General features: G+C 42.5%; 1 protein-coding gene across 1 annotated transcript in view; it reads left to right on the top strand.

The window, feature by feature from the left end:
• Window positions 1-23528, top strand: part of SAMD3 (sterile alpha motif domain containing 3) — a 67207-nt gene that overhangs the window by 16141 nt on the left and 27538 nt on the right. Inside the window, exons 4-5 of the mRNA XM_059712949.1 lie at window positions 556-741; window positions 1096-1180. Of these exons, the coding sequence (XP_059568932.1) occupies window positions 556-741; window positions 1096-1180 (271 nt within the window). The remainder of the gene's footprint in view (window positions 1-555; window positions 742-1095; window positions 1181-23528) is intronic.

Raw genomic sequence — 23528 nt, 5'->3', positions numbered from 1 at the left:
AGTGATTCATGAGAGCCATTGAACTTGCAGGGCTCCTAGCTTCTTTAAAACTAAGACTGCCTCTTGCAGTTCTGAGACATATGTTTGTTTTTGCATCTTGATATTTTTCATAAACATAGTATTATTCACACTTCCTGATTGTAGTGAAACATTGATTGTTAAAAACAAGTCTCCACATAGGTTCTGGCATAAAATGTGCACATACTCTGTGCACATTTGGTTACTGATCACATGTATGGCAGTCTTTTCCTAGCACTTGATTTAACATGCAAGTGTTCTAACATCTTCAAAGATTTTATTGCATGCTGTAAATGCAGCTTTATTTTTCTACTATAGAGACTGAGACAGGAAAAATAAGTCACCTGATTAAGTCCAAAAGACTAATGACTTCTAACCAATACGGTCATAGATTTATTTTGTATAAAAGTATGTGGTTTGTGGTGTGCTTCCTCCCTTCTCTTCCCCCCACTATTTCCAGCATGGGAAAATGTAACTATTTTAGAATCTGATAAACTTTGGCTAATTTCATCTCTCTCTCTCTCTTTCTTTCTCTAGAAAAAATATGAAGCCTGTTTTTGCAAGATATAAGACACTGCAGTGGACAAATTCATACATTTTGCCTGAGTTCCCTTATGATGTCAAATGTATATTAGCAGAAAGAAAGTGCCCTGACCACAGCATGCGAATAAGGATTATTGAATTTTTACAGGCAGACATGACAAAATACCTGGAAGGATCACTGTAAGTACAGCTGTTTTGGATTTACTCTTTTTGGAGTTGTCAACAGACTGTGAAATGAACTTTTTCAGACGATTCTAAGCCATTTGCTATGTGAGATTTAAATGATAAAAAGTGTTGATTCCAAGCTTTTTGAAGTGAATGAAAAGACTCTTGGCTTTAGTGGACTTTGGCTTAAATTATAAAGGTTCTCCCCATGCAATACTTTTAGGATAACCTTTCCTTTAATGCAATTTAATATAAAATATGTCAGAAATACTGCATCAGTTGACCATATCTAAATTATGCATTTCAGATTGAAGACAAAGTGCCAAAAATGCAAACAATTCATATATGCTCTTCATTTTGTTCAAACAGATATCCAAACAGTCAGCAGTATAACGTTGTTGTCAATGCACTGCTACAGGCATATCCATTTCTTGATGAGGATGGGAATGGTTTTGTAAGTATTGCAAATAGTACAGTTTTCAGGTTGTTGTCTTAAGAACACTCATACTAGAAAACATTTTTTTATCAAAATGTTCAGGAGGAGTTGATTTAGTTCAAGGGAAGCACACCAGGTGTTTTTGTTTCTTTCTTTCTTTTTGCATAAAATGGAAGCTGCTGCTCTTAGAGATGTATGCCAAATCATGTTTAATTTAAACACCAGCAGTTGCATAGGATTAATCAAATTACAGGCTGCTTATCAGGTCACTGTCAGATCATACAGGCATCCACATAATACTACTGAAAAATTACGTACTTGTTGCTTGGGAGGGATTTTACTTCCACTGTAATTTGCTTTTTCTCCTGAGGGCCTGCCTCAATTAGATAAGTATTAAAGTGCATTGATTTAAAAAAAAAAATACTGGTGGTGATACTACTTAATAAGGCCAGTAGAAAATTGTGTCGGAATGAAAATACACAGCCATTATTGAATGAGTCTTTTGTTTTTACTCCTGCTCTTGAAATATATTATGATACCTTGTGTGCTGCCATTCTTTATCTAAATCAGTAGTCATAGTAGCTGCTGCTGTCTTTAAATGTGGCAGGAATAGATATACTTGGACAAATTAAAAGCATAGCTCTGCATAGCACCATTGTGGTTCTGTCTATGGCTTCATCAGGAAGCAGAGTAGGAGGAGAAAACAGTCTTAGTTTTAGGCTAATATTTTTATTCCTATGGTCTAGAAATATGTATGAGAGAGAGTCTCAAAGGCTAATGTTCATCTTTTGACTTCACATCACTTTTTTGCCATGTGATAGTTGTAAATGCAAATATCACACATGCTTGCTTTTCCTCCCAACCAAAAGGATAGATGTGTTGTTTTGGGTTTTTTTAACTGAAATACGTCTTTCAGCAGCTGAGGCTTTAAGATTAAAAGGTGTTTTCTTAAGATTTACAAGAAAATCTTGAGAACTGGCAAGACTGGATTTATAAATCCTGAAAATAAAGGAATATTTTAATCCCCTATTGAATGAGCTCAACAGGCCAGGAAGAGGATGCTTCTACTGTCACTTCTAAAAATGTCCTGGGTGTGCAAAAGTCGATAATTCTTTTTGCTTATTGTTGCTGCTTATGCTAACACTGATTCAAGCATCTTGTCGGATATGTTAAACATTCAGATATGTTTAACACCACCCCCCCCAAATAACCCTATTCAGATAATTCGATTGTCAAATCAGAAACACTTGTTCATCCACAAGTCTTGGATTTGGAGAACATGTTTGTGTTCCAGATTCCTGATGTTTGAGACAATTAGTAATTACCTCCAGCCTCTGAGGAGGCACAGAGAAAGGGTATAGACAAAAATACAACTGGAACAGTTTCAAGTGGGGAGGGAGATTTTACCCTGGATGCCAAAAGCTGGTTTCCTGTACAAGTCAAAAGAAGATACAGTCAGAGTTAGGCTAGTTATCCAGAGTCAAAGCTAGGGTGATTTATCTAATATGTATTACTATATTCCCATGCAGCTATAGTAGCTGCTGCATATTCCTGAGCAACATCTCCTTCCCCATTTTAGAAGCTGTTACAAACATACATTTGTCCATACCCAGAGTCTTTCCTAAATATTACAGGAAAAGCAACTCAGAGGTGAAACAGGAATTTCATTCCTGGAGGACTGTGCCCTCAAAAAAGTAAATGTAAAAAAAAAAAAAAAGGTTACAAAATTGCATGCCCTAACTAAATTACAGATTAAGAAAATAGAACATGGGCTGCTGAAAAGTATAGAGCCAAGTTTGGTTAGACAGTTTGTCAGGCTGTATGGGGATAGATAAAGGTGGAGTTGGCAAAGGCACAAAAACACAATCCAACTGTAAATGAAACAGTAACTTTGGGTATCTATACATGCATGTATGGAAGGGGAGGACGGGCACTAATTAAACTGTCTGCAGTGTCATATGTATTCAGCATCCTGTTTTTCAGTAATCAGGAAAGTGTTAACAGATTTTTCTGTCAAAAAAGCAGTTTGCTGTAAAGACAATGTAAAGCATCCTCCAAAATTTGGAATAGTTGGCCTTAAAATGGAATTTCTCCCTGTGCCCTATCCCTTTTGTTTTCTTCACAAATGTTTTGAACATTTTCAAATGTGGGGACACTGAATACACATGACACAGAGGCTGCTGAAGCACTCGAATTAGCATGCTCCAGCAGACTTGCAACAGACTTGATTAATCGAGTCTGCTCTGATGTGCTAATTATCACATATCGGAGCAGAGGTCCATCACATGTATAGGTGCCCACTTGTCTGAGACTGCTGAGAGCTTAACCCAATACCTTGAAGAGGGTGTGCTTCATACATCTCAGGCTATGTTACTTCCACATCTTCCATTTGGAGCAACTTGCCACCCAAGGAGATGCAAGCTTCGTTGGTGGAGTAAGTACTCTGTGGGGAACTGAAAGGGCATTGCACCTCCTATTCATGAATGTAGTTTTGTGCAAGGGCAGGGCTGTGGCAATTTAGCTATGAGAAGCTGTACGTTTGCGCTGGAGGAATAGAACTGAGCCAACAAAAAACTTGTTTCAAAATTAGGTTTCATTTTGAATTGGAATGGAAAGTCAAAACATTCAATTCCAATAATTTAGATTTTTGGCAAAGAAAGATGAGGAGGGAAAAAGCATTTGGAGAGCAATTCTAAAAAGCCCTGTAACACTGAAGCACATATTACTGACAGGAAGATATTTTCATAGAAAACATTTTGAGCACTCCTAGGTATCACCAAAGTGAAGACTGGGAACACATATGGGAACATAAACTCCACCCCCATCTCCTCCATAATGGGATCTGGGAGAGAAACCCAATGCTTTAACTTTATTTAAGGATTTTTTTTTCAAGGGGGATTTTTCACTTCTATATAGTATGTATCAAAACTGGGGAAGAGAGAAAAATAATCTTTCTTAGATGGTATAGGCTGTTCTGGTCTATATGGTATTTAAAAATGGTTATACCAAAAATGGTTCAAAGGCCTTAATGGGCACTTAGATAATAGAAAACTAATGCTGGATGAGTCAAACATTATCTTTGGTTTTCTGAATAGCAGAGAACCCTGAAAGTCATTGTGTATGCAAGTTTTATATTTAGCAAGGGGAAAAATGCAAGTTAGGCATAGTGAACAAGAAGTGAATGAAAGTGGCAATCCCCTATATAAAGAGCTCAATAAGACTTTTGATTAAAAGTAACCATAAAGTGAAGTTTAGATATCTCTGATTCAAAACCAGCAGCAGAATTTAAAGATACTGAACAACCAAATAATTCTGCAGTTATGATACCAATTTTTAATGCTGGCTGCCTGTATTTATTTTTGGAAATGTCAAATTAGGGGAGGAAACTTCACATATAACATTATATAAGCTACAAAACTTATTCTCCGCCAATTTAAGTCAATTTTAAGAGGTGCCTTGACAGAAATTGACTTAAAATCTGTTAGTAACACTCAGAGTGGGCAAAATCCTTTCCTTCAAAAATGCATTCACCTTTCAGTAATCAGGAAAGTATTAACAGACTTTTCTGTCAAAAAAGCAGTTAGCTGTAAAGACTACCTAAAGTATTCTCCAAAATTTGGAATAGTTGGCCTTCAAATGGAATTTCTCTCTGCTTCCCTAACCCTTTTCTTTTGTTCACAAATACTTGAAGTGCAGCACTAGTGTGTTTAGGGTTTTCTCTTGAGCTACCTCTGGCTTAGGACCTAAAACTTGGGTTCAATTCATGGTAATTTCTACTTGAATACCTTGGCATGTTAGCCTGTTTAGCTTCATGTAAGATGAAAGTGAATACATAGGGGAAGTATTGAGTTCAGTGGAAGATGTTCTTTGGGGAAGCCATAGATCAGCCAAATTAAGCAGGGAAGCTTAGGGCTGTGTTTTCAATCATGCAATAGAGTGAAACCCTTGCAAGGGATACAAGTGAATTTGGATCTTTGCTCGGAGTTTCTGTTTTGAGGATGGCTTTGAGCAGGGGTATCTAGCATCCACCCTGCGGAGCTCATCCATCCAGGCTGCAGAGCTACTAGAGAGCCAGGGAACTTGAGCGTATGGCCAGCAGTGGGCATGGCTTAATGCTGAATCCCAGGGTCTGGGCCTCTGGTTGATGTGGCCATCAATGTTAGGAGGAAGAGTGAGGTCTGTCTCACTTGCCCCACCACCCCTTTACTCGCTACCACTTGTGCCACAGCACAAGTCTAGCTGCCTGGCCTGTAGCTGCTTGCCCCACTGCTGCCATGGTGGCTACTGCCACCATTGCTCTCTGGTCTGGGCCAGGTCTAGCCCACCTGGAAACTCATGGTCTGGATTTGGCCAGAGGCACAAGGTGAGTTGGTTTAGAGGTTTATCTTGTTCATTTGATCATTGACCTGGCCTTTTTAAAACTGGATCAGATGAAACAAATTGTAAACCAACTTCAAAGTCTTGTTGTAATGACTTTTTTATTTAGTTCATATTAATCTAACTCTGTAGGGTGTGTTGTTGTGTTAGCAGTTTTCAGTCCTGTTTATACTAGGTATATCATTTTTATTTTTATTAAAATATAAGTGTTGTTTTGGTTTGAATCTGGAAGTGGTGAACCCCACATTATAATACAGTTTTAAGCCTGCCATATTGACCACAGTTGAGATCAGTCGGATCTTTGGGACTGGATTTCCCTTGGTATAAAGAAAAAATACTGTCAGGGCACTTTGAGGGTTGCTTTCCTTTGGTTCACATTGATTTGAAATAGCCTAAATGTTACCTCCTGGCCACCTGCAGAGCCAAACTGCCTGCCTGGTCTCAGGGACTGGATTTATGAGGCTTTACAAGCTCCACCCCTTCCAGTCAGGGGTTTCCACTTAGGCCTGACAGTCTCCAGGGCAGCGTAGTGCTGCTACTCTCTAGCAGTGCCCTTGCTGCCCAAGCAGGGCTCTGCCCTACCATCCTAGGCTAAGTACAGACAGTCAAAAGCCACAAGGCTAATTTGATTCAGTCTTTGCAGTTTAGTCTAAGCTGCAGATATTAAACTGAGAAACAACTGGATACACATTCACTTTTGATTCAGAAAATGCAGCTACATACCTGCAGTGGCTCAGGCCAAAAGCCTGGGGGCACTAGGACACGGCTCTCTGGCACATAGCCACACACATAGGCTGTGTGTTCGCTTTTTTTTTCCCGCTGCCCCCAAGGTCTGGGATTTGCAGTCCAGAATTACAACAGCAGGACTCTACAGGGTTGCTCATCACTTCCGCTTCCTGCTTCCAGGTGCCTCTGGGACTTGTAGTCCACAGTCGCAGCCAGCAGTAAGTTTTTAGCTGAGCAAGGCAGCTCTGTACTCAGAGGAAAGGAAGTTTAAGCCCCTTCCCTGGCCCCAGACCCAAGCTGGGGTTTGCCAGGAGGCGGGGCAGTTCCTGCCTCCCCCACCACCCACAAACCTTCTGTGGTTGAGCAGACAGCACAGCCCAGCCCAGGGCTAGAAAGCATGCTGGGATGCTGAAGGACTGTGATTTAACTTAAACCTGGAAGTGGTCTGCGACAGTAGTCCCACAGACCAGTTTGACCTAAATCAGTTGAGTCTAATACTACATTCAACCATGTTCATCTAAACCAGTTTCAGCCATTTTGAAACTGGTTTGTGTGCACTGAGCTTCTGTTCTGTTACAGGTTTAAACTAGTTGCTGATGACTTAAACCAGTTTATGTGTAACTTCTGTGCCTAGCCCTATTGTTGAGCCACTAGCCCTGCAATAGATCCTCATAACCTGTGGGTCTGTGCTGGGTTCTCCTCTGCAGCCCATAATGAACAACCTTCCCCCCCTTGGGGACTTCCCTGTGGCTGCTTCTCCCTTAAAGTAAGGGGATCCCCTGGGTCCTGTTACACTGATGCCTGAGGAAACTTATGCCTCTTTGAATGAATGAAACTTTGAGGATGCTGACAGAAATGAAAAAAGAAAACAGCGCTTTACTGGAAGAAGTGTGGTAGTTTGACCCAGCTCCCCAGCATCTGTATAGATCGGGCACGTCAGTGGGGCTTTCTGACACTTTTATCTAATAGCTGATTCAATCAGCTATTAGATAAAATTGCCAGAAAGCCCCACTGAAGCACCCAATCTATACAGACATTGAGTGAGCTGGGTCAAACTAATGCAATGCCTTTTCTGGGCATGCACTGCACTTGCTGTAAAGGCACTCCAAACTGAGAGTAAAGCACCATTTTTTCCACATCTGTAAGCAGCCTAAGTGTCATTGCCCTACCTGTGGCCAGCATACAATGTGACAGATAGTCTTTAACTACTAACCAGGGTTCAAACCAGTATAGATGAGGCCTGCATTCAGTTCTGTTGATGTTTTAAATAAATGTAACAGGGCTTTCAATCAAATACTAATGGAGTAAATTGGGTATTTCAGTTCACATCTGTTCTGATGCTACTGTATGCTCAGAGATGGTTTCTTGTGAGGTTTGTTTGTATATGGCATATGAACTGGTTTGGCCAGGACAGTCCTGTCTTGGGGGGGAAAAAAACTGTTCCAACCTCCAGAAGAAATTTAAAATATCTTGATTTTTGTCCAGGTTAAAACTGTTTACCTCAGAAAGACAGTACTTTAGCCCAGTTATACCCAGTTTTTTTTAACAATCTGGTTGGAACGCTCTTTGACTAGGCATGTGCTGCCTCTCAATTGGAAACAGTGAAGCCACCTTGGAGCAATGCTGTGTGGACACCAGTTATGTCTGCTGAGAGGCAGAGCTGTTGAGATGTGTATGCCAATGCAGCTATACTGCTTCTGGCTTGCAGGGTAGTGGACCCAACATATTCAGGAAATGCAACCTGGCACCTTATTGGGACAGTATAGGTATTACAGTTGAGACTCCCATGATTTCTGTTGCAACATGGGAGGCCAAATGCAGCTCTGATACATGCACACAACTATTGCAGTCACTTTTATAGGATCAAGTGGCAGAACTTGGCCCTTTATCTATATATTCACATACTGTTTTGTTTTTTAAAAAAGGGCTTAAATTTGGAGGAGGCAGAACTGTTGGCAGCACTCTTTTTCCCTCCCGTTCCAAAAAGAATTAATTACAGGCTCTGTTTTAACCTGTGTTTTTTATCTTCCTCTGTCCCTGTTAAACAGTCACTACTCAGTTTGTGTCACTTGCTTTCTTGTTGTAAAATACATGCGCGTCTATGTGTGCGCACATACACACGTTACAGAGGTAGAATTTGAATAGTAAATTGCTTTAAAATGTGGGAGTGGATCTTGAATTAAATTTTTACACCGAATTGATTGCAATATAGAAGCTAAATATATATTTAATTCCTGTACCAAAAGACTTCTTAAAAACATGTAGATTCAAAGCTAAGGTCAGAGTGTGGGTTGAATAAAAGCCTATGATAATGCCTTCATTTTGATTTGGTACTGCATACGCGATAGGCTATTATGGGATGGATATCTCTCAGTCTCCCTGCTGGGTTGAACCATTCTGTATAATTAATTAAGCTCTCACTGACGAGACTGACTCTAGAAGACAGTGGTTAGGGCCATCACCTGGGCTGTGGCATAGCGGTGTTTAAGTCCCTGTTCTGCTAGTCATCCATGTATATGGCTCATGAGTCATGATCAGATCATGCTCTTGGTTATTCAGAGGTGGTGTCTTGGTCCTTCTGTGTGCGTGTGCGTGTGCACGTGTGTGTGCGAGAGAGAGAGAGAAAAAGGGATTTTGCTTGTAAAGTACTGTTTTATTTGTGGTACCCTTTCTTTCAGGACTAAATACTAGACAGATCTGGATGTGGGCAGTCAGTAACCTCATTTCAATTTATTTTAGCCAGCATCTAGGGAAACATATCAAGCTTCAAAAAGTAAATTTTATCAAATGTAATTTGGAGGAGGGAGGGGTAAAATGGAGGGAACTGATAAATCCGACCTCCTATATAACAACCCATGCTTCCAAATTCAGCATTCTTCTGCAGTACTAATGCAGTGAAATCCTGAATCTCTTTGTTGATATTTTTATTATATAACTGTTGCATACAACATGATTATTCTCTAGTAAATTACTACATTTAATCTGCCTATAATCCTTTTCTTCCTCTGTCAGATACACACAGAGTAATCCTTGTTCTCTGCTCATGAACACTGTAAGCCTTCCTGATTTTATGGTGCTAGTTAAAACAAAACAAAGCAAAACAGCTATGTAGCTAACTGCTTACTCATTAAAAAAAGAGTTTATATTGTGGGAAGCAATATGCACATTTGCGTTATCTTAACTTGTGGTAGAGGTTAAGATAATCCTGTTGCAGAAATAGATTCAGCTTAACCTTTAATTTACATAAAAAGAGGAGGATGAAATAGGGAAGTATTTTGAACTTCAGGAGAGATTTAAAGGTCCACATAGGTTTCTGTCTGTCTTTTTGTTAGAAAAATGAACTAGCACATCTCCAAAGCAAGCAAGTGGAGCTTTCCAAAGGAGAAACCTACACAAAGCCAAATTAAAATAATATTTTAAAATACTCAACTTTTATAGGTTTTTAAATATATCTTTGGGATATATCATATTCTCCCAAATATTTAATATCTACCAAACATTTCAGAAACTAAAGAAGTTTTAAATACTAACCTAAGAATTCTTATTTCATGTTTTTACTTTGTATTTTCTCAGGCACACATATACAAGTTGTTTGGCTCTTTGCAACCAAATACAAATGCTTGGATCCAGGTTTAGACATCTAACAATGCCAGTAGGCTTCCAGTAGGATTTTCAAAAGTGTATAAGCACCTTATTCTTATTGTAGTAATGGAAGTTAGGCACCCGCCTCCAAGCTTTTGAAAAACTCAGTAGATGTTTATCTATATCTTAAGGTGTCTCATAGTTTCTTTTTGTGGTGTATTTTTCTTTTAATCTAACAACCCTCAAACAGACGTGTAAGTATTTAGATACAGATATGCTTTTGGCAGAAAACTGAATGAACAGAAGGGCTTTACTGTTAACCCTGAGGTTCAGATCGGGCAGTGATTCAACAGTAGTTCTTGTGTTTAAATCTGAGTGAAAGCCAGATTTGCAAAAAGATTTGGGTTTGCAGAGTGTATCAGTGCAATGTCTATTTTTCGTTACTTACCTGTCTAATATAATCTGCATCCCCAAATTCGTAGCTTAGAACCTTTTTATATAAGGCATACTGAATGGCTAAGAATGGGACTAATGTTGAAAAGTGAACTGCCTTAACTAGCTAAAAGGAAATGCCAAGTAGAGGGGATGACCCAAGCTATTCTCCTAAAAGAGTCTTCTTATTACCATTGGGCTGTAGGAGGTGTTCCATCCACTTGGGTTCACAGCCGCTGACATTTTCCTGGACTTAGGTGTCTAAGCTAATCCTTTCTCTTAATATGCAGCAGGAGGACACACTGGTGGTCCATCTACCTATGATGTGTGAAGCTAGGGTTTAGACCTACTGTCTGCCTAAGGGGAATTGAACCTACTCCTTTCTTACAGGAGAGTGTCCCAGTCACCATGCCGCACACTCTCAGTTTCTTCTGATGGAGCTGTTTCACTTCAAGAACATTTGAATATTCATATACAGGAAACCCTCATTATTCGTGGGTTCAGCATTTGCAGTTTCAAATATTCGCGAATGCCAAACCAACATTATAAGTATGCTTTATACATTTACCGGAGCTCCTTGGGAGCTCTGCGCTTGCTTCCACCGGGCTCCCGCCACCACTGCCGGGCTCCTGCCACCGCCACCAGGCTCCCACCATTGCTGCCGGAACTGGGCCTCTTCCCCCCAGCCACCGGGGGCATATGAATTCATGAACACAGTCTGCGTTCATGAATTCAACACCTTATTTGCAGATTTTGCCATTCGTGGGGGATACAAGAACATATTCCCTGCAAATGTCAAGGGTTACCTATACATCTTATTTTAATTGAAAAAATCAGTATCAAAGTGTCACAGATGAACATATTTTCAGTGCTTAATTCTGGAGGGATCTTACTTACCATACACAAATATATTTCCAACTTCAAGTTACTACTGTTGTGTCTGGTCTCTGTTTACAGGTAGTGGTAAGCTATATTCAGTTTTATAATTTTTAAGTTTGTGGGAAGCATGGTGTTTAGTATGAATGTATTTTTTAAAACCTTACTTAAAATGGGCAGTCAGTTGATTGCTAAACCAAGGGCCAGGAATGTTTTCAACAGGCTATCCACGAAGAAGGAAACCCTGGCAAATCTATCATTTCAAACCATGGAACCCTAACAGAAGAAATATAAGGTTTCATCAAATCCATCTTAAAACTGCTTGTCACCCAAAGACTGATTTTCATCCAAGACACAACTGACTTCCCGCGAAAACTCAAAAACATAGAACACCTTCCCAGCAATGCCCTGCTAACCATCATGGTTGTCACTAGCCTATACACCAACATCCCACACAAGGATGGCATCCAAGCCTGCCTCAGATATCTACAGGAACAAGATTACAACTCAGTGTACACACCCCAGGACATCACTGAATTTCATCCTCACACACAACAACTTCAGCTTCAACGACCAACACTCCCTCCAGACTATGAGCACAGCTATGGGCACCAAAATGGCCCCACAATCTTCCAACCTTTTTATGGCCCACCTAGAAGAAGACTTCCTCAAGAACTGCACCATCAAACCCTTACTATACCTGAAATACATACATGACATCTTAATCATTTAGACCGAAACCCAGCAGTCTTTGATTTATTTCCACTAAAAAATCAACAATCATCATACCTGCATCTCCAGAAATGTTGTACAGTAGAACCCCGACTTACGTGTATATTGCATTCCTGAAAAACATTGCATGTGTCGAATTCACGTGACTTGAGGTGAATTTTCCTATAGAAAATAATAGAAAAGTGAGGGGTTCCGTTCCTTAGACCTATCATTTATGACACAAAAGGTACCAAAATAAAACCTTTTTCAAACAATATTTTATTTATTATGTTACAAAAAATTATTTTTTGGGTTCTCCCTCAGAAGTAGAGGGCTGAAAGTCAATTGATTGAGTCAAGATAGTGCCGCTTCTTCCTGTAAAGCTCCATGTAGCAGGCATTGGCTTCCTTCATCAGCCTGGCAACCTTAGCACTTCTTTCACGATTGGGGTCATTTTCGTCAAAGAAGGCTAGGTAACCATCCAAAAGTTTGAACACATCAGCTACTGAATGAAGTGTAAGGGGTTAAGAGAGCTCTTAACTGAGAGCGTTAAGAGGAGATGCTGCTGCCACAATGGTGACATGGAGACTGAGCGAGCCTCCACAATCCTACTTGGGAACCTAAGCTGCACATAACTCTGACTCAGCCTGCTCATCTCTCAAGGCGTGTCTTGGGGTGTATTTTTCTGCTTGGGCGTTAATATTAATTTGCATAAACGCGAGACTTGGGTAAGTCAAATACACGTAAAACGGGGGTCTACTGTATATCTCCCCCAGTACACCAAATGCTCTGATGGAAAATATGTAAGAGAAACCAACCAACAACTGCACACCAGAATGAACACACACTGAAAATCTATCAAAGACAAGAATACCCAATTACCTGTGGGTGCCCACTTCTCACAAGACAACCACTCCCTCTCCAATCTCTCACTTCTAATCCTCAAAGGGAACTTACAAAACACCTTTAATAGACAAGCTTACGAACTTCACTTCATAAATTTACTGGATAGAAAAAATCGTGCACTCAATATAGACATTGTTTTTATAACACATTACAACCTGCCTGATATCTGATTCATCAGGTACTACCCGACCTGACCTCTTACATTTTTCTTTTCCCCCATCTTTTCTCCACTCCCCTCCCCTACTTTTCTGTCATTTGTCTCCCTGATTTCCTACTATTTCCTTCTTCACTGAGAGCCTCTTTCTTACCTTGTATTAGTACCACTGTAGTGTTTCACTTTGGCCATTTTTCCTGTACTTTCTTCCCCTTCCCTTACCTGCTTTACCTTTTGTTTTTCCTTATTTACCTATTTATATTTTCACTACATCCTTTCACACTTTGAGCTTCTCTCATTCCTGTTTTCCTGATCTCCAACTATTTCCTTTTTCACCGACAGCCTCTTTTCTACCTTGTATTCTATCACTGTAACGTCTCCTTTTAGCGTTTTCCCCCCGCTTTCTTTCCCCTCCCCTCTCTGCTTTACCTTTTGTCTTTTTAATTTCTACCTTTTTAATTTCTACCTATTTACATTCTCACTGACATCCTGCCACACTCTTAGTTTCTCTCATTCCTTGGAGTCTCAGAACAGCAGACTCCCTATGCCTGAAGAAGGGTGACTGTGTCTGAAAGCTTGCCAAGAACTTTTTTCCAACTACTCATTTGGTTTAATAAAAGATATCATATCTACTCAAAGAACCTTGCCTTCAATAGACTATAGGTAGACAAGGGTCTTTGTTCACACCTCAGAAAGACACTAGTTTACAGGGAGCAAGCCAATATCTGTAATGTGCACACAAACAGTACTGAAATAAATTTCAAAGGGAGATGCCTCAGTTTACCCAGACAACAACTAAAGTGCATTTGGAGGTAGTTAGGTTTATTAGTCTGAAGTCAGGCAGAAGACAGGGTACATTTACATGTTTATAGACTAACTAAAGCAGAGATGTATAGCATGAGCATTTTGTAAGCAGAGAATTTATGTCATCAGATGCTGTGAAGGGACTGCAGGAAGCAGAGGTGATAAATAGAAAGCAGTAATTAGAATACAAAGGGTAAGGAAGAGGTTTAGGAAAAAGAAGGGGCACTGCTAAGACAGGCAAGGTGGGTAAGAGAGAGAAAAGCAAAGCAAATAACCCATTGAGGGACATAGGACTTTTAAAAGCTATAGTAATGGGATAAGAATATATAGTCTCAGTTTAGATCATATTCAACATAATCTAGTTTGTGGGTGGTGTCTTGTCCTGCAACATCCTGTTCAAGTTGTTTCTTAAAGTTTTGTCATCTAAGCACAGCCACTCTGAAGTCAGAGATGGACTGTCCAGGGAGATTAAACTGTTCTGCCATAGGCTTGTGTGTATTTTTGGGATTGTCAGATCAGTGTTTCTTCATTCTTACATTCTTAAAGATCACTCTACCTGTCCAATGTTATGCCCCAGCAGAGGGGCACTGTAAGCAGGTGATGGCATATATGTTGCTTAGAAGGTATTTCACTTCCACTTGAATATAATATTAACTGAGGGAAATCTGATTTGGAGTTATAATATTTGCTCTCTTCCTGAATACAGGTTTCCCTTGCTTTATGCTGTACATGCATTCCTGGAAAATGGTGCATAACTTGAATTTGCATAAAGAGAACCCACTTTACAATGTAATAAATAGGGATTCATTCCAAGACCTCGACTGCACTGACCACCAGACTCATTTCTATCAGTTTCACGAGACAATTTTTATACTCACCAACAGCAGACAGTACACACAAGCACAGGGCACTATCATAATGGGGATAGAAATCGTAGAAACACGTGTTGTAGACAACGAGAGAGGAGCACAGATCCATACGGGAGACTATATTTTGGTGCACATCACTCCCACAAAGCACCACACAAAGCAGCTGATTGTGGGCTTCCACCACACCAATCACGTAAGAGTGAATTTACTTCCCATATAATGAATTTTTCATATAAAAAGGGTCATCACATAAGAGCAAATTTGCACATACAGAACCAACATAAAGTGAGGGAAACCTGTATAATAAAGATTATGGAAAGCACCTAACTTGTTCAGTAGATTCCTGTCTGGGGGAAGGAAATCATCTGCATAATACACATTCTCCCTGAGAACTGAATAAAGAAATAAAGATGGGGAGATATTAAAGTATTTGAGATGCCTTCTGAGGAGAAAGTTTTTTAGTTAACCCTGTGCCTTAGGGCAAATTCCTGACCCCCAGCTGCAATAGATGGTAACAGTGTGGAAGAACCAGTTGAGGGAGCTGGTAACTGCTGGATGCAGAGACTATCAAATAAGTTGTTCAGTTTTATATATCTTATTGATTGTTTCTGGGAAAGAGTGTTTCCAGAACACTTGAAAACTAGGGGAGTTCATTTCCATGGAGATGAAATTGCTGGCACTGTGGTCCTCCAACTAAGCTGTAAGATCCAGACTGAGTGCTGGTTTAAACTGCGATTTTGTCTACCAGAGAAGTCTGGGGAGCAAGATCAAACAGGCATCCTGGGGTATCCCCCCCCCACCTTTGTGACACAAAGTGAAATAGCTTCATGCAGAAGATAATGAAAGTCTACTCCAGAATAGCCTGTAGCCTTGTGATTTGGGACACTTTTCCTAAGGGGTGAGAGAGGTGGGTTCAAATCCTTTTAGAAAGGGTCTCTCTCAACCTGGGGAATGGCCTAACAGGTGGGCTTCCGAATCAAGGGGACAGGAATAGTTTAGTGGTAACTTTGTACAAGACCTGATCTTCTAAGAACTCCTTCCATATTGTGTCCAGCAGATAAGGCGGATATAGGGCTTTTGGAGATAGTATTTAGAAGCAGCTCAAAGTGCTGGGAGAAAGCAAGAGGAAAACATAGGTATTTCCCTGTCTTCACTGATAAACTTTCCTAGTGCTATATAGTGTGTCTTTTTTACGTGGTTGTAATCACAGCTGCTCCCTTTTACAGAATCAGGAGTACAGTATTACTGAGAAACAAAAATGCAGTAACTGTATCCCAGCAGACTTGTTAAAATAATTAGGATGGGATCTTAAATTCATGAAGTGGTAGAAAATTAGCAGGAGGTCATCGCCTTGTATTTTGGGAGGAAATTTGAGTGATCACTTGTAGTTTGTAGTTCACTTTTCTTGGCAGTTTTTGGGCCCAGTGTGAAGTGTTGACATGCAATGTTGCACCTGTAAGTCAAAGAATTGCATCTTAAGTAGTCAGATGTTTCAGATGCCCAGTTTACTTAGCTTGGCTTTGCGTGCCAGAAATGCTTGGGGAAGACCATGCAGCTCTTTGATAGGATCTCTCATGAACCAAATACTAAGACTATGCAAAATTTCACCAGCTGTTTCAATTCAACACTGTTTTGAATCATTTTGAGCTCGAAACAGTGAAATCGAATCGAAACAAAGGGCTTCGAAACAGCCTTGAAACAAAACGAGGCTAGTCGAAACATTTCAAAACTTTTGAAATGTTTCGAGTTTCAAAGCAGCCAGCAGCGAGGTGGTGGGAGACAAGGGGGACCCAGGGCTGCGCTCCCAGTAGCAGCCAGGAGTGCAGCCCTGGCTCTCTTTGTCTCCCACCACCGTGCTGCAGGAAGCTGATCACAGTGCAGGGGAAGGGAACTGAGCCTGGACTCAGTTCCCCTCCCAAGCACTGTGATCAGGATGGGGATGGGAAGTCAGCCCAGCTAGAATAAAGCTGCTCCTTGAAAGTTTTGCTGTGAATACTGTTCTTTGGTGTCTTACTGAGAAAATTGGCTTGAAACTGGTAATTTCCTAATAAAGCCAAAATGTTGAGAGAAGTAAATGTCATTTAGGGGAGAATGCAAAGTTCTCATCTCCAAGTATAAAGTGTAACACTTCATCAAGGACCCAAAGCAATTAAGGCTTTGTAATAAGACTTTGGTGCCTAAAGTGGTACTTGGTGGAATGAAAGTTCTAAAATCCGAGTATATGATCCTCCCAATCCTGTAGGTGCCTCACTGAGAGCAAGCGCTCAAACTTTTGTCAGTAAAATTCTGTAAGTACCTAAAGTTTTGTTTTTGTGCAGGTTCAGAACTGCTGCCATCCTTGCAAGTCTTGATTGTTTGGCACCTAGGCCCAGCTAGGATTCAGATGAGGCATTTTCTTGTCTAAGTCTCTCAAAGGACCCTACACAATAGGTGTTCTCTGAGCCCCTATCCCTAGGGGTGGAGTGGTGTGGCATAGCACAGGGAGCTGAGGGTGAGCCTGAGGCCTTGTGGACCAGTGGTGCAATGGCTGTGGGACAATGTTAACATGTGATGCATTGGTGGGGGATCTCTTATGCAATGCAGTGTGGGGGCGTCTATGTGGAGCCCAGGAGGCTTGTGGCGCAGCTTGGTGTCTAGTGTTTACTCTAAGCCATTGGGGTCTGGGGATGGGGTACTCACTCAGACCTCCATACTTTTGGGGTTCTGTCCTCGAGTCAGCATTCAGCAGAGACTGGTGGGGTGGTAAACAGCTTTATTAGGAACAGGATTCAGCAACTCACATGCCCACAGCTTGCAGGGAGAACTACAACTACCCACCACCACAAACCACACCCACGGGGCATCGGGGGAGAGACTGGGTCATCCCACTGCTGGCCCCTTAAAGGTACATTCCATATACAACATCCCCCTTCTTTACTCTGGAAGCTCCGTCTTAAATAGTTGGATGTTCATCAGGTGCTACTTTAACATGGAATGTTCAGGATCGTGGAGCCAGAGGTTGCTAGCACATGGCTCCCCGGTGGGGTCTGGCCTTTACCGCTATCCCATTACATAGTCCTTGTGCTTCACAGGCATTCTCACCACATGTCCACTCTTAGTTTGTGTGGTGTCATCAGGTTCCTCTGTGGGTGCTGGTGGATTCTCTGGAATGTGATGAACCTCTTGCTCATGGTGGTCTGGTTCCTCTGAAGTTTGTTCTGCTGCTGTCTCCTGAGGTACATCAACATATTCTGCTAGTACTGATGAGTAATCCTTTCTTAAGTGTCTTCTGTTCCTCCTGCAGACAATACCGCTGGGGGGTTTTACTACGTAGGTGCACGGTTTATCCCTTTTTGCTGTAACAGACACTGGTGTCCAACCTGTACTTGTCTGCATCCTTACTTTCTTCCCCTCTCGTAGAGGTGGCAAGAATGCAGCTGTGCAGTCATAGTGCTCCTTTTGGCACCTTTGAAGGTTCCACAACTTGTGGGAGGCAATTGATGGTAGTCTGGGAGTCAGCACTGCTGTTGTAGCAGGGACAGTATTGCGTAGAAGTCTCTGTATCAGAAGCTGCGCTGGAGCATACTCAAGACCGGTAATGGACGTGTTCATCAGATTGAGGAAAGCCAAATATAGATCAGAGCCATCCTGCAAAGTCTTCTTAAACATGGATTTGATGGTTTGAACTCTGCGTTCAGCCTGACCATTGGATTGTGGGTAACTTGGGCTAGAATGGGACATGGTTGTGCTCCAGTCAGTTGCAAATTGTTTCATCGTGTGACTTGCAAATGGCACATGATCACAGACAATTTCTTTAGGTATGCCATGACAAGCAAACACAGACTTCGTTTTGGCAACTACCATGCCAGCTGTTTTGTTTGGAAGGTGCAAAACGTCAGGGTACTGGGAGTAATAGTTGACTATGATCAAATATAACTGTCCCCGTAGGTCAAAAATGTCTGCTGCCAGTTTTAGCCAGGTCAGGTCTGGGATCTCATGTGAGATCATGGGCTCTTTCTGATTACTGGGTTGGAGCTCTTGACAAATGCACAATTCACAATCCATTGCTTGATGTGGGCATTCAGTTTAGGCCAATACATGATTTGTTGAGCTCACGCTTTCGACCTTTGTATGCCTTGATAGGGTGAGTGAAGCAATGTCAACATGTTGGTCCTCACACCACTTGGAATGATTATTTTCAGCCCAATCATAAGCAAATCATCCTGAATCCGGATCTGGTCTCTAAGAGGCCAGTAGGGCTCTAGTTCAGGTTTGACTTGTTTTTGCCTGCTTGGCCACCCTTTAAGATGCTGCACTCTAAGAGCTTGTAGTTCCTTGTCAGACTTCATGTTCTCCTGTAACCACTGGAGTAACTGGTCACCGGGTGGCTCTGTTTCCATCCGAACATAAATCACCTTTTCTGAGTGGAAAACATCAGGTTCAGGAGGAGGAGTGAGCATTGTGGCTCTAGACAGCGTGACAGCCACTAACATGTCTTTGACTTGGGTATAGTGAATCTGGATGTCATATTTTTGGAGCTGCAACAGCATCCTCTGTAGCCGTGCTGGAGCCTTTCCTATGGGCTTCACAAAAATTGCTTCCAGGGGTTTATGCTCCGACTGGAGCCATACCTGGGCACCATACACATATTGGTGGAACTTTGCAATGGCAAAAACAGTTGCCAGAATTTCTTTTTCAATCTGCACATAATTTCTCTTGGATCATGTTAGAGCCCTCAAAGCATATGCAATTGGCTGCTTCTGCTGAAACAGACATGCTCCTAAGCCATCTTTGGACATGTCAGCTTGGATTTGCAACTGCTGTGCTGAGTTGAAGTATCTGAGCACAGGTGCCACTGTGATGGTTTGCTTGAGCTTCTCCAGGGCTTCCTGATGCTCAGGTCCCCTTTTCCAGATAACATTGTTCCTGAGAAGTGCTCTCAGCAGGGCCATCAGGCTGGACTCATGGAATGTGTTGTGCTGAGCACTGAATGGCTTTAAGGAGTCTCTGAAGGCCTTTTTGTCTGGGCATCCTGTTGATGGTTTCCACTTTGTCATTGTCTGGTTTAACACCATCTTGTGAGAAGATATGGCCCATATACCCAACGCTGCTGACTAAAAACTATATTTTGTCCTTATTAAACTTCGCTCCTTTCAGACGTGCTCTCTCCAGGACTTGTTTCAGGATCGTGTCATGCTCCTCTTTGGTAGCCACTGCAATGAGCATATCATCCACGATTATGTGGATTCCTGGAAGTCACCAAAGCACTCATGATTCTTCTGTTGGAATATTTCACTACCCAACTTAATACCAAAGGGCAAGTGATTGAAGTGGTACCACCCCTCACCACTATGGGGTGTTAAAGGTACACAGCACTGCCAATTCCTTGTCCAATTTGACTTGCCAGCAGCTGTCCTTTTCATCAAGAATTGCGAACAGCTTCTTACCTGACAAGCTCTTCTGCACATCCTCTACACTGGGAATCAAAAAGTGCTACCTCAGCACTGCCTTGCTGAGGTCTTGTGGGTCTAGACAAAGTTGCAGTGAACCTTCCTTCTTTTGTGTGATCACGAGGCTATTGAGCTAGGGTGTGGGCTTAGTCACCTTTGTAACGACTCCCATAGCTTCCAGCATTTCGAGGGCAAGCTTCAACTTGCCTAGGGTTGCATAGGGAATTTTTCTACACCCATGCACAATTGGTGGTCCTCTGGGTCGACATAGATGTGGTGGGTACCAGGAAATTAGCCCAAACCTTCAAAAACATCTGCATATAGTTTGAGAGGGTCCACCTGGGTTGCAGGTGCTGTCAGACCCATTCCATGGACTCGCCTGATAAAGTCTAAGGTGGTGCATACCACCCTACCAAGTATTGGTGAGTCACTATTGTCTGTTATATAAAAAGTTAAATAAGGTTCATTAGCACCAGATTTGCAGCGTGCAATGATTGCACCTTGTGGTTTGATGCGTACACTGTCAAATGCAACCAATGTAACATGATCTGGAGTCTTTCAAAGCCTTGCAAAGCCTTTGCTACATCTGCTGGGGTAGTGTTTGCTTCTGCTCCAGTATCTAACTTAAAAGCAATTGGCAAGTCAGAAATCATGACTGTGCTATACCAGGCATTTTGGGTATCAAAGGTCTGTGAATGCTGCCTTGCAGACATTGTGCTGACATATAGTGTGCCTCTCCCTTTGATATGCACATTTTCTCAAAGTGATTCACTCCCAAGCATTTGTAACAAGTTTCTCCAAAAGCTGGGCAGGACCCAGACTTGTGTGTGCTTCCACACCTTCTGCAAGCTCTGCCTTTGTTAGTTGATTGCCCACCTGTGCAGCAAAATTCACTGATGGCTTACTTTGTTTTTGCTCACTGTATGCAAGCTTACTTCTGCAGATATAACTCAGGCCTGAGCACTTGTGAGAGCCTTTGCTCTGCAGATAGCCACAGCCTGTGCTAGGGTGAGGGAGGGATTTTCCAGAAGCCTTTCTTTGAGCTTGCAGTCAGTTATACTGAAGAAAATTTTGTCCCTCAACATAAACAACCTCACCAAATCCAAATTCACAATGCTGTGATCTGCTTCAGAGCTCTGTAGGAAAATCATCTATGCCTGCAGCCTCATTGAATCTAAGTTGCCGGAACGGATACCTTCCAAAGACAGGGTTTTTTTTCTGGGTTCTCAGTAGTTCTTGAATGCTGCAAGCACCTCCTATAAGGTTTTTGTTATTAGGGTCTGCAAACACCCCTTGCATGTTGTTGTAAATTTCTAAGGCTTTATCCTCAATGCAGTGAAGCATGACTGCGATTTTATAATTCTTTGCCTCTTCCTCAAACTCCGTGACTGCAAGGTATAATCAAAGCTTCTGTCCCCATCTCCTCCAATTCTCTCTAAGATTTCCAGTAAAGCATAATGCTGGTGGAAGTTTGAAATGCTCCATTTTTTTTTCTTTGAATGAAAGCTGTAACCCCCTTAATCAGGATGCTGGTGACTCCACCGAGAGACGACACCATATAGTGTTTACTCTATGCCATTGGAGTCCAGGGATGGGGTACTCACTCAGACCTCCATGCCTTTGGAGTTCTGTCCTCAAGTCACCATTCAGCAGAGACCAGTGGGGTGGTAAAAGCCTTATCTTTTTTAGGAACAGGATTCAGCAATTCAAATGCTAACAGCTTTCAGGAAGAACTACAACTACCCACCACCATAAGCCACACCCACAGGGTATGGTGGGGGTGGGGAGAGACTGGGTCAATCCCACTGCTGGCCCCTTAAAAGTACATTCCATATACCACAGGTACAGCCCAAAGGTCTGCAGCTCCTCCTGGTGTGGTTTGCAGGGCATGCGGCCTCCAGCCACTTAGAAGTTGGACAGCCCTGCCTTAAATGAGAAATCGTGAATCCTGTTCTGGGGTATGTGTCTCTTAAGCACTAAAGTTAGGTGCCCACACCTCTGACTCAGGTGGGATATACAACACATGACAGTCCCATGCCAGGATTTCTAATTTGCTGTTGTAGGCAGCTCTCTGCTCAATGTGCTGTTTGTCATGGACCCTATTCCCTATGAGTTCTATGGAGAACTTAGGGACCCAACTTAGGGCTGTGGCTTCCACTCCAATGTCCAGGTTCATGGAAGTTGGCAATAGTTTCATAGTTGGTAGGGTCAGAAGGGACCTGAGCAGATCATCAAGTCCGACCCCCTGCCATGGCAGGAAAGAGTACTGGGGTCAAACAACGCTGGCAAGGTGTTCATCTAGCCTCCTCTTAAAGACCCCCAGGGTAGGAGCCTGCACCACTTCTCTTGGAAGTTGGTTCCAGATCCTAGCCGCCCTGACTGTGAAGTAGCGCCTCCTGATATCTAGCCTGAATCTACCCTCTGCCAGCTTGTGACTGTTATTTCTTATCACTCCTGGTAGTGCTCAGGGGAACAGGGACTCTCCAATGCCTGCCGGTCCCCCCTGACTAGTTTGTAACAGGTCACTAGATCCCTCCTCAGCCTTCTCTTGTGGAGGCTGAACAGGTTCAGGTCCCTTAGCCTCTCCTCATAGGGCCTGCCCTGCTGCCCCCAGATCATGCGAGTGGCCCTCCTCTGGACCCTCTCCATGCTGTCCATATCCCTCCTGAAGTGCGGCGCCCAGAACTGGATGCAGTACTCCAACTGCGGCCTGACCAGTATTGCATAGACGGGGGGATCACTTCCTTGGACCTGCTTGAGATGCATGTGTGGATGCATGACAAGGTACAGTTGGCCTTCTTGACCACGTCCCCACACTGTCGGCTCATGTTCATTTTGGCATCAATAATGACTCCAAGATCATTTTCTGCCTCTGCAATGATGAGAAGGGAGTTCCCCAGCTTGTAGGTATGCTGCTGGTTCTTCCCCCACCCCAGGTGCAATACCTTGCATGTGTCAGTGTTGAAACCCATCCTGTTCTCATCCGCCCACCCCTGTAACCTGTCCAGGTCCGATTGCAGCCTATTCCTCCCTTCTAGCATGCCCACTTCTCCCCACATCTTAGTGTCATCTGCCAATTTGAACAGGATGCTTTTTACCCCCTGTCCAAGTCGCTGATGAAGATGTTGAACATTACAGGCCCCAGGACCGAGCCCTGGGGAACCCCACTGCCCACATTCCTCCAGGTCGAATAAGACCCATCCACCACCACTCTCTGGGTATGACCCTCCAACTAACTAGTGACCCATTTGACTGTGTAGGTATCGACACCACAGTCTCCTAGTTTTTTAATGCGAATGGGTTGAGAGACAGTGTCGAAGGCCTTCCTAAAGTCCAGAAAGACTACGTCCACTGCGACACCTAAGTCTAAGGATTTTGTGGCCTGGTCTTAGAAAGCCATCAGGTTGGTCTGACAGGACCTGCCTCTAATGAACCCATGTTGGTTGCCCCTAAGCATAATCTCCCCTGCTGGCCCCTCGCGGACATGCGCCAGGATAACT

Source organism: Alligator mississippiensis, chromosome 1 (assembly GCF_030867095.1).
Source record: "Alligator mississippiensis isolate rAllMis1 chromosome 1, rAllMis1, whole genome shotgun sequence".
Lineage (NCBI taxonomy): Eukaryota > Metazoa > Chordata > Crocodylia > Alligatoridae > Alligator > Alligator mississippiensis.
This window is presented reverse-complemented; position numbering and strand designations above follow the sequence as displayed.